Source organism: Oncorhynchus kisutch, unplaced genomic scaffold, assembly GCF_002021735.2.
Source record: "Oncorhynchus kisutch isolate 150728-3 unplaced genomic scaffold, Okis_V2 scaffold740, whole genome shotgun sequence".
NCBI classification, from domain to species: Eukaryota; Metazoa; Chordata; class Actinopteri; order Salmoniformes; family Salmonidae; genus Oncorhynchus; species Oncorhynchus kisutch.
The window spans coordinates 37733-54439 of record NW_022262685.1 but is presented as its reverse complement, the minus strand read 5'-3'; the positions used below and the strand labels follow the sequence as shown (position 1 = coordinate 54439).

Genomic DNA, 16707 nt, shown 5'->3' with positions numbered 1-16707 from the left:
CCTCCACATTAACTCTGTACCGGTTCCCCCTGTATATAGCCTCCACATTGACTCTGTACCGGTACCCCCTGTATATAGCCTCCACATTGACTCTGTACCGGTACCCCCTGTATATAGCCTCCACATTGACTCTGTACCGGTACCCCCTGTATATAGCCTCCACATTGACTCTGTAGCGGTACCCCCTGTATATAGTCTCCACATTGACTCTGTACCGGTACCCCCTGTATATAGCCTCCACATTGACTCTGTACCGGTACCCCCTGTATAAAGCCTCCACATTGACTCTGTACTGGTACCCCCTGTATATAGCCTCCACATTAACTCTGTACTGGTACCCCCTGTATATAGCCTCCACATTGACTCTGTACCGGTACCCCCTGTATAAAGCCTCCACATTGACTCTGTACTGGTACCCCCTGTATATAGCCTCCACATTGACTCTGTACCGGTACCCCCTGTATATAGCCTCCACATTGACTCTGTACTGGTACCCCCTGTATATAGCCTCCACATTGACTCTGTACTGGTACCCCCTGTATATAGCCTCCACATTGACTCTGTACTGGTTCCCCCTGTATATAGCCTCCACATTGACTCTGTACTGGTACCCCCTGTATATAGCCTCCACATTGACTCTGTACCGGTTCCCCCTGTATATAGCCTCCACATTGACTCTGTACTGGTACCCCCTGTATATAGCCTCCACATTAACTCTGTACCGGTTCCCCCTGTATATAGCCTCCACATTGACTCTGTACCGGTACCCCCTGTATATAGCCTCCACATTGACTCTGTACCAGTACCCCCTGTATATAGCCTCCACATTGACTCTGTACCGGTACCCCCTGTATATAGCCTCCACATTGACTCTGTACCAGTACCCCCTGTATATAGCCTCCACATTGACTCTGTACCGGTTCCCCCTGTATATAGCCTCCACATTGACTCTGTACTGGTACCCCCTGTATATAGCCTCCACATTGACTCTGTACCGGTTCCCCCTGTATATAGCCTCCACATTGACTCTGTACCGGTTCCCCCTGTATATAGCCTCCACATTGACTCTGTACTGGTACCCCCTGTATATAGCCTCCACATTGACTCTGTACTGGTACCCCCTGTATATAGCCTCCACATTGACTCTGTACTGGTACCCCCTGTATATAGCCTCCACATTGACTCTGTACTGGTACCCCCTGTATATAGCCTCCACATTGACTCTGTACTGGTACCCCCTGTATATAGCCTCCACATTGACTCTGTACTGGTACCCCCTGTATATAGCCTCCACATTAACTCTGTACTGGTACCCCCTGTATAAGCCTTGCTTGTTATTCTACTGCTGCTGTTTAATTATTTGTTACTTATTATTATTATTTTTTTACTTATCTATTTTTTACTTAACACTTATTTTGTTTTTATTCTTCTTAAAATATCGTTGGTTAAGGGCTTGTAAGTCATCATTTCACTGTATAGTCTACACCTGTTGTATTTGCCACATGTGACATACAATTTTATTTTATTTGATGAAACCAAGATTTAACTCTCTGGCCTGAATGCCAAGAGTCACGTCTGGAGGACACCTGGCACCATCCCTCCGGTGAAGCGTCGTGGCAGCATCATGCTGTGGGGATGTTTTTCAGCGGCAGGGATCGAGGGAAAGATGAACAGAGCAAAGTACAGAGAGATTCTTGATGGAAACCTGCTCCAGAGCTCTCATGACCTCAGACTGGGTTGAGGGTTCACCTTGCAACAGGACAACGACCCTAAGTACAAAGCCAAGACAACGTACAGTAGTGGCTTCGGGACAAGTCTGTGAATGTCCTTGAGTGGCCCAGCCAGAGCCCAGACTTAGATAGATATCAATCTACCTGCCTGTCTAACCTGCCTGTCTAACCTGTGTGTGTGTGTCTCCAGAACCCAGTAACAGGCCTGTTGCCCTGCAGTGTCCAGCTGCCAGATGCCTGGGTGCGTGACAATGTCTACAGCATCCTGGCGGTGTGGGGTCTGGGGATGGCCTACAGGAAGAACGCTGACCGGGATGAGGACAAGGCCAAGGCCTACGAACTGGAGCAGGTGACTGGCTGGCTCCCATCTCACAGCATGTCAAAATAGTGTTGTGTCCCCCATACTTACTGTACTGTGTGATCTGTGTTGTGTCCCCCATACTTACTGTACTGTGTGATCTGTGTTGTGTGTTCCATACTTACTGTACTGTGTGATCTGTGTTGTGTCCCCCATACTTACTGTACTGTGTGATCTGTGTTGTGTGTTCCATACTTACTGTACTGTGTGATCTGTGTTGTGTGTTCCATACTTACTGTACTGTGTGATCTGTGTTGTGTCCTCCATACTTACTGTACTGTGTGATCTGTGTTGTGTGTTCCATACTTACTGTACTGTGTGATCTGTGTTGTGTGTTCCATACTTACTGTACTGTGTGATCTGTGTTGTGTGTTCCATACTTACTGTACTGTGTGATCTGTGTTGTGTGTTCCATACTTACTGTACTGTGTGATCTGTGTTGTGTGTCCCATACTTACTGTACTGTGTGATCTGTGTTGTGTCCCCCATACTTACTGTACTGTGTGATCTGTGTTGTGTCCTCCATACTTACTGTACTGTGTGATCTGTGTTGTGTCCTCCATACTTACTGTACTGTGTGATCCGTGTTGTGTGTCCCATACTTACTGTACTGTGTGATCTGTGTTGTGTCCTCCATACTTACTGTACTGTGTGATCTGTGTTGTGTGTTCCATACTTACTGTACTGTGTGATCTGTGTTGTGTGTTCCATACTTACTGTACTGTGTGATCTGTGTTGTGTCCTCCATACTTACTGTACTGTGTGATCTGTGTTGGAAAGGGGGTCTGAATATTCCTTGACTGCAAGGACCCGACCTCATGACCACACTGTGTCGTAACAAGACATTCCTTTACTGAAACATGTTAGTGTGTTCCATGCATGTTGTCCTATGATCTATGTTGTAGGCCACAGGCAGAGATTGGCATATTTCAGTCCTGAATAGATAAACTTGGGAAAGCAGGAGTTACCGATCCCTGTAAGGTGTGGTAAATATCTATACTTGTATTATTCTACAGAGTGTTGTCAAGCTGATGCAAGGGCTGCTCCAGTGTATGATGCGCCAGGTGGGTTACCGTGGTTACTGTCCCATTCCTTCTACCATGTAACGACACAGTCACTAGTATATGGCATAAGGGCAACAATGCACTACACTGTGGGAGCATTTCTGAATGTTGTTTCTCCCTTGGTCTGGCTGTGTAATAGCCTTTTCTGAGCATGTCAGTGTGTCTGACTACAGGTGGCCAAGGTGGAGAAGTTTAAACACACCCAGAGCCCCAAGGACTGTCTGCACGCCAAGTACCACACCCCCACCTGTGCTACCGTGGTGGGGGACGATCAGTGGGGACACCTGCAGGTTGATGCCACCTCTCTGTACCTGCTGGTTTTGGCTCAGATGACTGCCTCAGGTACCGTGTGTGTGTGTGTGTGTCGGTGTGTGTGTGTCGGTGTGTGTGTGTCGGTGTGTGTGTGTCGGTGTGTGTGTGTGTCGGTGTCGGTGTGTGTGTCGGTGTGTGTGTGCGTGTGTGTCTGTGTGTGTGTGTGTGTGTCGGTGTGCGTGTGTGTCTGTGTGTGTGTCTGTGTGTGTGTGTGTGTGTGTGTGTGATGGATCATGTCATTGTGAAATAACTTGACTGTATACCGGCGGCGTTGTTCTTTATCACTGTCTGGTCTTCTCCAGGTCTTCGTATCATATCAACCCTGCATGAAGTGGCTTTTATCCAGAACCTGGTCTTCTACATTGAGGCTGCTTATAAAGTTGCGGTAGGTAATGTTCAAGGTCTGTTTGAGCGAGGCTCTATTCTTCTAACCTCACTAGCATACGACTTAGCAGGAAGTAATAGAAGTCTGAACGGTAATGGAGAGAGAAGCAATACTATACTGAAGATCAATAGGAATATCAGTAGAGGTAGTGGAGACTATAGAAGTGTCGCGCTATAAGGAACATGTGTCTTAGTTAGCGGAATGTGTCTTAGTTAGCGACTTCACTAACCAGAATACGTTTCCCATCCAGGATAATGTGTCTTAGTTAGCGACTTCACTAACCAGAATACGTTTCCCATCCAGGATAATGTGTCTTGGTTAGCGACTTCACTAGCCAGAATACGTTTCCCATCCAGGATAATGTGTCTTGGTTAGCGACTTCACTAACCAGAATACGATTCCCATCCAGGATAATGTGTCTTAGTTAGCAACTTCACGAACCAGAATACGTTTCTCATCCAGGATAATTTGTCTTAGTTAGCGACTTCACCAACCAGAATACGTTTCTCATCCAGGATAATTTGTCTTAGTTAGCGACTTCACCAACCAGAATACGTTTCTCATCCAGGATAATTTGTCTTAGTTAGCGACTTCACCAACCAGAATACGTTTCCCATCCAGGATAATGTGTCTTAGTTAGCGACTTCACTAACCAGAATACGTTTCCCATCCAGGAGAATCTGTCTTGGTTAGCGACTTCACTAACCAGAATACGTTTCCCATCCAGGATAATGTGTCTTAGTTAGCGACTTCACTAACCAGAATACGTTTCCCATCCAGGATAATGTGTCTTGGTTAGCAACTTCACTAACCAGAATACGTTTCCCATCCAGGATAATGTGTCTTGGTTAGCAACTTCACTAACCAGAATACGTTTCCCATCCAGGATAATGTGTCTTGGTTAAGCGACTTCACCAACCAGAATACGTTTCCCATCCAGGATAATGTGTCTTGGTTAGCGACTTCACTAACCAGAATACGTTTCCCATCCAGGAGAATGTGTCTTAGTTAGCGACTTCACTAACCAGAATACGTTTCCCATCCAGGATAATGTGTCTTAGTTAGCGACTTCACTAACCAGAATACGTTTCCCATCCAGGATAATGTGTCTTGGTTAGCGACTTCACTAACCAGAATACGTTTCCCATCCAGGAGAATGTGTCTTGGTTAGCGACTTCACTAACCAGAATACGTTTCCCATCCAGGATAATGTGTCTTAGTTAGCGACTTCACTAACCAGAATACGTTTCCCATCCAGGATAATTTGTCTTAGTTAGCGACTTCACCAACCAGAATACGTTTCCCATCCAGGATAATGTGTCTTAGTTAGCGACTTCACCAACCAGAATAAGCAGATAGTCCAGAATCTCCCAGTCAGCGCTGTTTGTTTCTGAGACGTGAGAAGTTAAAACAGAGTACATACGTCCTACTGATTACTATTTGTGTAAATATATAGAATATACTGTATATACAGTATATATTGGATTAGGTCAAATAAAATTATATTTAGGTTCAAATTAAGGTCTTCAAATAGTATGAATTTAAACCTGGTTGTCATGGTAGCTGGGTCTCTCTCTCTCTCTCTCTCTGTGCAGGATTATGGGATGTGGGAGCGAGGGGACAAGACCAATCAGGGGATCCCAGAACTGAACGCCAGCTCTGTGGGGATGGCCAAGGTACTGACACTTTAGATGTAATGCTTGTCCTATATGTAACAATGATAATACATTGTCTCCTTTTACGTCTCCAATCGTATCTTAACTACCATATCTAGACTCATAACAGTCCTCTTATCACAACACAGCTACCATATCTAAACTCATAACAGTCCTCTTATCACAATACAGCTACCATATCTAAACTCATAACAGTCCTCTTATCACAACACAGCTACTATATCTAAACTCATAACAGTCCTCTTATCACAACACAGCTACTATATCTAAACTCATACCAGTCCTCTTATTGCAACACAGCTACTATATCTAAACTCATAACAGTCCTCTTATCACAACACAGCTACTATATCTAAACTCATAACAGTCCTCTTATCGCAGCTACTATATCTAAACTCCTAACAGTCCTCTTATCGCAACACAGCTACTATATCTAAACTCATACCAGTCCTCTTATCGCAACACAGCTACTATATCTAAACTCATACCAGTCCTCTTATCACAACACAGCTACTATATCTAAACTCCTAACAGTCCTCTTATCACAACACAGCTACTATATCTAAACTCATAACAGTCCTCTTATCGCAACACAGCTACTATATCTAGACTCCTAACACAACAACGTGTTGGGTTTTATGTTCAGGCTGCATTGGAGGCCATTGATGAGCTGGACCTCTTTGGGGCTCATGGAGGACCCAAATCTGTCATTCACGTTTTGCCGGACGAGGTGGAGCACTGCCAGGTACTGTGATAAACATGTCCTATCTTATCTAGCCTGGTGAGGGCAGTGTCCAGTCTGGTTTAATCTTCTCTAGCCTGGTGAGGGCAGTGTCCAGTCTGGTTTAATTTTCTCTAGCCTGGTGAGGGCAGTGTCCAGTCTGGTTTAATCTTCTCTAGCCTGGTGAGGGCAGTGTCCAGTCTGGTTTAATCTTCTCTAGCCTGGTGAGGGCAGTGTCCAGTCTGTTTATTCTTCTCTAGCCTGGTGCGGGCAGTGTCCAGTCTGGTTTAATCTTCTCTAGCCTGGTGAGGGCAGTGTCCAGTCTGGTTTAATCTTCTCTAGCCTGGTGAGGGCAGTGTCCAGTCTGTTTATTCTTCTCTAGCCTGGTGCGGGCAGTGTCCAGTCTGGTTTAATCTTCTCTAGCCTGGTGAGGGCAGTGTCCAGTCTGGTTTAATCTTCTCTAGCCTGGTGAGGGCAGTGTTCAGTCTGGTTTAAGCAGATTATTTTATAAACCTTAAAATTATATGTATGAAACTGACCATTGTCTTACGTCAGATAGCACAACTGATGTCTCCTGGCAACACGGTGGTGTCAGAATGACGCCATCTGTCAGAAACTGACCCGTTTGTATTTGACCTCTCCAGGCTATCCTGTGCTCCATGCTGCCACGAGCCTCCACCTCTAAAGAGATCGATGCTGGTCTCCTGTCAATCATCTCCTTCCCTGCCTTCGCTGTGGAGGATGCAGACCTGGTCACCATCACTAAGACTGAGATCATATCCAGGCTACAGGTAGATAGGATCCTGTCTAGACTGGACCACAGATACAATGAGATCATATCCAAGATACAGGTAGATAGGATCATGTCTAGGCTGGACCACAGATACAGTGAGATCATGTCCAGGCTACAGGTAGATAGGATCCTGTCTAGACTGGACCACAAATACAATGTGATCATATCCAAGATACAGGTAGATATGATCCTGTCTAGACTGGACCACAGATACAGTGAGATCATGTCCAGGCTACAGGTAGATAGGATCCTGTCTAGCTAGACTGGACCACAGATACAGTGAGATCATGTCCAAGATACAGGTAGATAGGATCCTGTCTAGACTGGACCACAGACACACTATATGGGCTAGTTGATTCCCAGACTCAGATTAAACCTAGTCCGGGACGGTGAAAGGATGTCAATGAGAAACCTCCATTGGCTAGGCTTCATGGTGCTCTAGAATGACGTATCTAAAGGACTCCGTTCCCTTCCCCAGGGACGCTATGGCTGCTGCCGTTTCATCAGAGATGGATACAGATGCCCAAGAGAGGTAATGTACAGATTTCTATGTTTTTCTCCTTACAGTGTGAAATACACTAGATTTTCATCCAATGGTCTTGTATCTGCGCTGTAGCCAACAGCTGGCAGATACAGTGTGTGTAGGCTCGTCTACATGATGACATTATTATTGATTAAGAGTGAAAATATTGTTATTTGTCAAAACGGCAACCAAGCATCGACCATGTCACCAGAATAAGACCCTGGATATTTATCGGAAAGGAGCATCAAGTTCATCACCGTGCACTTTCACCACCCTGTGAAGTTCATCACCGTGCACTTTCACCACCCTGTGAAGTTCATCTCCTTGCACTTTCACCACCCTGTGAAGTTCATCTCCTTGCACTTTCACCACCCTGTGAAGTTCATCTCCTTGCACTTTCACCACCCTGTGAAGTTCATCTCCTTGCACTTTCACCACCCTGTGAAGTTCATCTCCTTGCACTTTCACCACCCTGTGAAGTTCATCTCCTTGCACTTTCACCACCCTGTGAAGTTCATCTCCTTGCACTTTCACCACCCTGTGAAGTTCATCTCCTTGCACTTTCACCACCCTGTGAAGTTCATCTCCTTGCACTTTCACCACCCTGTGAAGTTCATCTCCTTGCACTTTCACCACCCTGTGAAGTTCATCTCCTTGCACTTTCACCACCCTGTGAAGTTCATCACCGTGCACTTTCACCACCCTGTGAAGTTCATCTCCTTGCACTTTCACCACCCTGTGAAGTTCATCTCCTTGCACTTTCACCACCCTGTGAAGTTCATCTCCTTGCACTTTCACCACCCTGTGAAGTTCATCTCCTTGCACTTTCACCACCCTGTGAAGTTCATCTCCTTGCACTTTCACCACCCTGTGAAGTTCATCTCCTTGCACTTTCACCACCCTGTGAAGTTCATCTCCTTGCACTTTCACCACCCTGTGAAGTTCATCGTAACTTATTTCATCTGTAGCCTAATAAACTGCATGCTTTCCCAAGTCGTAGTGGGAGGACCACACAACATGTCATCGCCTGACACCAAGTTCTCTTCGATATGATGGTTATTATGTCAATATATGTACATTAAGGCATTTCCACCTTCCATTTCCTGCATGGTACATTTTACTCACACAAAAAGGTCCCGCCATGTTGAACAAACAAATGACCTGTTGGCATTTATCAAATGACAGCGAAACATCCTGTTTCCATTACAACTGTCATGATGTAAACGTGGTTACAGATTAAACAGTAGAACTTAAAGGAAAAATATACTTAAAATCTGTTGGTATTTTTGTCATTCGTCCACAAAGTGTCACTTGCCACAGCATCATGATGCATTTTGCATCACATAAAGATGATGCGTTTTGCATCACATAAAGATGATGCGTTTTGCATCACATAAAGATGATGCGTTTTGCATCACATAAAGATGATGCGTTTTGCATCACATAAAGATGATGCGTTTTGCATCACATAAAGATGATGCGTTTTGCATCACATAAACTTGACTGCTGACATGCAAAACATCATGGGACTGTATTAACAGTGGACTAATGGGAAAAATACCAAAAGATAATCTTGTAGTGGGGTTTTCCTTGAACTCTCGTTTAAAGATTAGCCGTGTTCTTTTAGATGAGACATTGGGTGTAATATGTATGTCTTTCTCAGGACCCGTCCCGTCTCCACTACGACCCGGCTGAACTCAAACTGTTTGAGAATATAGAATGTGAATGGCCAGTGTTCTGGACCTACCTCATTCTGGACGGCATCTTCAGCGGAGACCTAGTACAGGTGTGTGTGGCCGTGTTGGTTCCGTCCCTCTCCTCGTCCCGACCTAGGTTCCACCCTGAGACCCTCTGAATACATCCACACCTGTCACCCACGAAGCATCGTTACCGGTCACTCCACAAAAGCTGTGTCCGTTTCAGAGCAAGGAAAACAACTACCTGTAGGTCTGAGAGCGGGTGACGTCACCGAGCTATATGTCAGACCGCTAGACCACCCCAGGTCATGTGACTGTATGATGAACATGTCCTTTCCTGCTTCCTGTCTCCAGGTGCAGGAGTACAGAGATGCTCTGGAAGAAGTCCTGATCAGAGGGAAGCCCGGGATCCGCCTGATGCCTGAGCTCTACGCTGTCCCACCTGAAAAGGTATCGCCATGACCCTTTTGAATACAACTTTATCGTCCGTGTGTAAATTGGAAATCCGTCTTTCTTTAGGGCACGTCGGCTTTACTCCTTGTGCCGATATGAGCTGCGGAGAAGTAACAGGTTACACTACCTTTCTGAATCCTGATAAGTAACAACGTCCCCTACAACTAACTAAGTGAGGAAGACCGTAACTGTGTGGTGTTTCCCCCAGATGGAGGAAGAGTACGGGAACCCTCACTCCGTGGACAGAGTGGCTATGGGTCAGTTACCTCACATGTGGGGACAGTCCCTCTACATTGTTAGTTCTCTGCTGGCTGAGGTAAAAACCTTCTGCGGTCGTCTTATAATATTTATTTTATTTTTTTCTACTTTATTTAACCAGATAGGCAAGTTGAGAACAAGTTCTCATTTACAATTGCGACCTGGCCAAGATAAAGCAAAGCAGTTCGACACATACAACGACACAGAGTTACACATGGAGTAAAACAAACATACAGTCAATAATACAGTATAAACAAGTCGATATACAATGTGAACAAATGAGGTGAGAAGGGAGGTAAAGGCCATGGTGGCAAAGTAAATACAATATAGCAAGTAAAACACTGGAATGGTAGTTTTGCAATGAAAGAATGTGCAAAGTAGAAATAAAAATAATGGGGTGCAAAGGAGCAAAATAAATAAATAAATAAAATATAGTAGGGAAAGAGGTAGTTGTTTGGGCTAAATTATAGGTGGGCTAATAGAGTGATTCTGCCTCTGTCTCATCACAGTGAGGTGTTGGTTGGTGCTTTAGTTTTCTCTCGCTCTCTCTCTCTCTCTCTCCGTCTGTTCCTCCAAGGGATTCCTCGCCCCTGGAGAGATCGACCCTCTCAACAGGCGATTCTCCACCAATTTCAAGCCGGACGTAGTTGTACAAGGTTTGCAGCATGTCTAATGTCCTCTCATGCAGGCTGGAAGACATGTGACATCCTTTAACTGGAGATATACAGTTCTAGACTTGTTATTTAATTCACTCGTTTTGTTTAAGATCGTTTGCTCTGTGGTCAGGGCTCAGACCTACAGGTAGTTGTGGTCAGGGCTCAGACCTACAGGTAGTTGTGGTCAGGGCTCAGACCTACAGGTAGTTGTGGTCAGGGCTCAGACCTACAGGTAGTTGTGGTCAGGGCTCAGACCTACAGGTAGTTGTGGTCAGGGCTCAGACCTACAGGTAGTTGTGGTCAGGGCTCAGACCTACAGGTAGTTGTGGTCAGGGCTCAGACCTACAGGTAGTTGTGGTCTGGGCTCAGACCTACAGGTAGTTGTGGTCAGGGCTCAGACCTACAGGTAGTTGTGGTCAGGGCTCAGACCTACAGGTAGTTGTGGTCAGGGCTCAGACCTACAGGTAGTTGTGGTCAGGGCTCAGACCTACAGGTAGTTGTGGTCAGGGCTCAGACCTACAGGTAGTTGTGGTCAGGGCTCAGACCTACAGGTAGTTGTGGTCTGGGCTCAGACCTACAGGTAGTTGTGGTCAGGGCTCAGACCTACAGGTAGTTGTGGTCAGGGCTCAGACCTACAGGTAGTTTGTGGTCAGGGCTCAGACCTACAGGTAGTTGTGGTCAGGGCTCAGACCTACAGGTAGTTGTGGTCAGGGCTCAGACCTACAGGTAGTTGTGGTCAGGGCTCAGACCTACAGGTAGTTGTGGTCAGGGCTCAGACCTACAGGTACTTGTGGTCAGGGCTCAGACCTACAGGTAGTTGTGGTCAGGGCTCAGACCTACAGGTAGTTGTGGTCAGGGCTCAGACCTACAGGTAGTTGTGGTCAGGGCTCAGACCTACAGGTAGTTGTGGTCAGGGCTCAGACCTACAGGTAGTTGTGGTCAGGGCTCAGACCTACAGGTAGTTGTGGTCAGGGCTCAGACCTACAGGTAGTTGTGGTCAGGGCTCAGACCTACAGGTAGTTGTGGTCAGGGCTCAGACCTACAGGTAGTTGTGGTCAGGGCTCAGACCTACAGGTAGTTGTGGTCAGGGCTCAGACCTACAGGTAGTTGTGGTCAGGGCTCAGACCTACAGGTAGTTGTGGTCAGGGCTCAGACCTACAGGTAGTTGTGGTCAGGGCTCAGACCTACAGGTAGTTGTGGTCAGGGCTCAGACCTACAGGTAGTTGTGGTCAGGGCTCAGACCTACAGGTAGTTGTGGTCAGGGCTCAGACCTACAGGTAGTTGTGGTCAGGGCTCAGACCTACAGGTAGTTGTGGTCAGGGCTCAGACCTACAGGTAGTTGTGGTCAGGGCTCAGACCTACAGGTAGTTGTGGTCAGGGCTCAGACCTACAGGTAGTTGTGGTCAGGGCTCAGACCTACAGGTAGTTGTGGTCAGGGCTCAGACCTACAGGTAGTTGTGGTCAGGGCTCAGACCTACAGGTAGTTGTGGTCAGGGCTCAGACCTACAGGTAGTTGTGGTCAGGGCTCAGACCTACAGGTAGTTGTGGTCAGGGCTCAGACCTACAGGTAGTTGTTGTCAGGGCTCAGACCTACAGGTAGTTGTGGTCAGGGCTCAGACCTACAGGTAGTTGTGGTCAGGGCTCAGACCTACAGGTAGTTGTGGTCAGGGCTCAGACCTACAGGTAGTTGTTGTCAGGGCTCAGACCTACAGGTAGTTGTTGTCAGGGCTCAGACCTACAGGTAGTTGTTGTCAGGGCTCAGACCTACAGGTAGTTGTGGTCAGGGCTCAGACCTACAGGTAGTTGTGGTCAGGGCTGCATATCTGAGAGTTTCCTTTCCCTTTTGAGTGTGTGTGTGTGTGTGTGCCTTCATGTATGCGCGTGTACAAACCATTTGTTCCTGTGTACATACCTTAATTTGTTTCTCTGTGTGTGTGTGTGTGTGTGTGTGTGTGTGTGTGTGTGTGTGTACACATTGGCAGTGTGTGTGTTAGCGGAGTCGAAGGAGATCCAGGAGCTGCTGAAGAACGATGAAATAGAGGTCCAGACCATCGCTGAGGTCCAGCCCATCAGGGTCATGCCTGCTCGCATCCTCAGCCATGTCTACGTCAAACTGGGTACAGTTACAACTACTTAGAAAGGATTCGTTGAGCATTCATAAAGCCTTCATAAGAACTACATAGCTAATGACTTGTTTCACAGGAAACTGCAAGAAGTTGAATCTGAGCGGGAGGCCATACAGGCACATTGGAGTTCTGGGAACCTCGAAATTCTACGAGATCCGGAACCGTACCTACACATTCACCCCTCAGGTGACATTATTACCTTAAGACAGTAGAGGTCCTATCTCCCTAAATGCTCTTGTTTGTTAAATCCTAATCTAGCACACCTAGGGCTGTATCCACAAAGCAGGAATCTGGTTAAAACATGTTTTAAGACTTTAAAAAAAATACTCCCAGCTCAAAGTAGGTTTTAGGATGATGTTAAGCTACTGCCCAGACAAACTCTGAGCCAGGAGTAAAATCAAGTCATGAAAGTTGATCTATCTCAGCTGGTAATCACAACAATCAAAAGTATGGACACACCTACTCATTCAAGGGTTTGTCTTTATTTGTACTATTTTCTACATTGTAGAATAATAGTGAAGACATCAAAACTATAAAATGTGGAATCATGTAGTAACCAAAAAAGTGTTAAACAAATCTAAATATATTTTATATTTGAAATTCTTCAAAGTAGCCACCCTTTGCCATAATGACAGCTTTGAACAGTCTTGGCATTCTCTCAACCAGCTTCACCTGGAATGCTTTTCCAACATTCTTGAAGGAGTTCCCACATATGCTGAGCACTTGTTGGCTGCTTTCCCTTCATTATGCGGTCCAACTCATCCCAATCCATCTCTATTGGGTTGAGGTCGGGTGACCTCAGTGTATATATATTTGGATACGGCCCCTGATTCTACTAATTATCTGCTCATCAAGACCTTGATTAGCTGAATCAGGTGTGTTTGTGTAGGGCTGAATCAGGCATGTTTGTGTAGGGCTGAATCAGGTGTGTTTGTGTAGGGCTGAATCAGGTGTGTTTGTGTAGGGCTGAATCAGGCATGTTTGTGTAGGGCTGAATCAAGTGTGTTTGTGTAGGGCTGAATCAGGCATGTTTGTGTAGGGCTGAATCAGGTGTGTTTGTGTAGGGCTGAATCAGGTGTGTTTGTGTAGGGCTGAATCAAGTGTGTTTGTGTAGGGCTGAATCAGGCATGTTTGTGTAGGGCTGAATCAAGTGTGTTTGTGTAGGACTGAATCAAGTGTGTTTGTGTAGGGCTGAATCAAGTGTGTTTGTGTAGGGCTGAATCAGGCATGTTTGTGTAGGGCTGAATCAGGTGTGTTTGTGTAGGGCTGATTCAGGTGTGTTTGTGTAGGGCTGAATCAGGTGTGTTTGTGTAGGACTGAATCAGGTGTATTTATGTAGGACTGAATCAAGTGTGTTTGTGTAGGACTGAATCAGGTGTGTTTGGGCTGGAGCAGTAGTGTTGGCCATCTCTCTCCTTTAGTTCCTGGACCAGCATCACTTCTACCTGACTCTGGACAACCATCTCACTGTCTCTCCTCTCCTTTAGTTCCTGGACCAGCATCACTTCTACCTGGCTCTGGACAACCATCTCACTGTCTCTCCTCTCCTTTAGTTCCTGGACCAGCATCACTTCTACCTGGCTCTGGACAACCAGATGATAGTGGAGATGCTAAGGACGGAGCTGTCCTATCTCTCCTCCTCCTGGAGGATGACCGGACGCCCTACCCTGACCTTCCCCATCACACACAGCATGCTGGGTAAATACCCTCACCTTCCCCGTCACACACAGCATGCAGAGTAAATACCCTCACCTTCCCCGTCACACACAGCATGCTGGGTAAATACCTTCCCCATCACACACAGCATGCTGGGTAAATACCTTCCCCTTCCCCATCACACACAGCATGCTGGGTAAATACCCTCACCTTCCCCGTCACACACAGCATGCTGGGTAAATAACTACTCCTTCCCCATCACACACAGCATGCTGGCTAAATACCCTCCCCTTCCCCATCACACACAGCATGCAGAGTAAATAACTACACCTTCCCCATCACACACAGAATGCTGGGTAAATACCCCTCCCATTCCCCATCACACACAGCATGCTGGGTAATCATTCTGTGTTGTTTGTGTGACTTCTGGACTAAACATTTATTTAAATGGGAATTCAAGGATTAATCTGTGTCCAGGAAACTGACTCTTGCTGGGAAACTACATTCTGTATGGGACAAACAAGGTTTATTGATTGGTTGGTTCATTGATCATGTTTCCCTTGTTGTTTCCAGTGGATGATGGTGAGAGCATCGACCCGTGTATTCTGTCCACTCTGAGGAAGCTGCACGATGGATACTTTGGAGGGGCAAGGTCAGACTGACTCTTCTTCCATTTCTAAGGTCACTCATCTTAAGAGAGATCTCTGGATATTTACAGAAGGAAATGCTAGGCTCCACTATTTATGTCACTACATCACCTGGTTGTGACAGTTCCAGTGATGTCCTATATGGTTCCATTCCATCTTGTGTGTTTTTTTGCAGGGTTCAGATGGCAAACATCTCCAGCTTCCAGACTACCTCGTTCCACACAGAGCTCAGCTTCCTCGACGGAGACACCGATGACGACCTGCTGGAGAATGAAGAAGATGAGGAAGACGAAGAAGAAAGTTATGTCCCCTCAGGTACGTCAGCCGTGGTGTGCTGTGTGTGTTTACGTCTGTATAGGTCATTGGTGTGTGTTTGTATTTGTGTTTGTGTTTATGTCTGTATAGGTCATTGGTGTGTGTTTGTGTGTGTGTTTATGTCTGTATAGGTCATTGGTGTGTGTTTGTGTGTGTGTTTATGTCTGTATAGGTCATTGGTGTGTGTTTGTATTTGTGTTTGTGTTTATGTCTGTATAGGTCATTGGTGTGTGTGTGTGTTTATGTCTGTATAGGTCATTGGTGTGTGTGTGTGTGTGTGTGTGTGTGTGTGTGTGTGTGTGTTTATGTCTGTATAGGTCATTGGTGTGTGTGTGTGTTTGCGTGTTTGTTTGTGTGTTTGTGTGTTTGTGCTTGCGGTATGTAATATCATATTGCTGAGTCTACATTTAACTCCCGCCCCCCCTCCAGGCAGCTCCAAGGACATGTTTGACCACTACCTCAGCCAGCTGATGCAGAGCACAGCCACCAAGTGTCATCTCCCTCCCATCCAGAGGGGGCAGCACCACGTGTTTAGTGCTGAACACACCACCAGAGACATCCTCTCCTTCATGGCCCAGGTCCAAGGCCTCAACATGCCCAGTAAGTTATCATCACATTTACTGTTTGTTTATTCACCAAGTGTTAGGTTTAGGGTTATGTATGGGACTCTGTAGGTTACTACACTCTGTAGGTTACTACTGTATGTATGGGACTCTGTAGGTTACTACACTCTGTAGGTTTCTACTGTATGGTTGGGACTCTGTAGGTTACTACACTCTGTAGGTTTCTACTGTATGGTTGGGACTCTGTAGGTTTCTACACTCTGTAGGTTTCTACACTCTGTAGGTTTCTACTGTATGGTTGGGACTCTGTAGGTTACTACACTCTGTAGGTTTCTACACTCTGTAGGTTTCTACTGTATGGTTGGGACTCTGTAGGTTACTACACTCTGTAGGTTTCTACTGTATGGTTGGGACTCTGTAGGTTTCTACTGTATGGTTGGGACTCTGTAGGTTTCTACTGTATGGTTGGGACTCTGTAGGTTACTACACTCTGTAGGTTTCTACTGTATGGTTGGGACTCTGTAGGTTACTACACTCTGTAGGTTTCTACTGTATGGTTGGGACTCTGTAGGTTTCTACACTCTGTAGGTTTCTACACTCTGTAGGTTTCTACTGTATGGTTGGGACTCTGTAGGTTACTACACTCTGTAGGTTTCTACACTCTGTAGGTTTCTACTGTATGGTTGGGACTCTGTAGGTTACTACACTCTGTAGGTTTCTACTGTATGGTTGGGACTCTGTAGGTTACTACACTCTGTAGGTTTCTACTGTATG

At 46.0% G+C, this 16707-nt stretch overlaps 1 protein-coding gene across 6 annotated transcripts in view; it reads left to right on the top strand.

Moving 5' to 3' along the window:
- Positions 1 to 16707, top strand: part of LOC109876600 (phosphorylase b kinase regulatory subunit alpha, liver isoform-like) — a 50389-nt gene that overhangs the window by 9488 nt on the left and 24194 nt on the right. For 4 of the 6 annotated variants that reach the window (XM_031816070.1, XM_031816065.1, XM_031816066.1 and 1 more), the window contains exons 3-20: positions 1921 to 2079; positions 3105 to 3152; positions 3326 to 3494; positions 3767 to 3849; positions 5445 to 5525; positions 6172 to 6270; positions 6891 to 7037; positions 7518 to 7571; positions 9226 to 9348; positions 9614 to 9709; positions 9921 to 10028; positions 10548 to 10626; positions 12609 to 12743; positions 12829 to 12938; positions 14306 to 14450; positions 14982 to 15060; positions 15231 to 15370; positions 15800 to 15970. In XM_031816070.1, the coding sequence (XP_031671930.1) occupies positions 1921 to 2079; positions 3105 to 3152; positions 3326 to 3494; positions 3767 to 3849; positions 5445 to 5525; positions 6172 to 6270; positions 6891 to 7037; positions 7518 to 7571; positions 9226 to 9348; positions 9614 to 9709; positions 9921 to 10028; positions 10548 to 10626; positions 12609 to 12743; positions 12829 to 12938; positions 14306 to 14450; positions 14982 to 15060; positions 15231 to 15370; positions 15800 to 15970 (2026 nt within the window). The remainder of the gene's footprint in view (positions 1 to 1920; positions 2080 to 3104; positions 3153 to 3325; positions 3495 to 3766; positions 3850 to 5444; positions 5526 to 6171; positions 6271 to 6890; positions 7038 to 7517; positions 7572 to 9225; positions 9349 to 9613; positions 9710 to 9920; positions 10029 to 10547; positions 10627 to 12608; positions 12744 to 12828; positions 12939 to 14305; positions 14451 to 14981; positions 15061 to 15230; positions 15371 to 15799; positions 15971 to 16707) is intronic. The other 2 variants (XM_031816067.1, XM_031816068.1) reach the window with 2 other exon arrangements.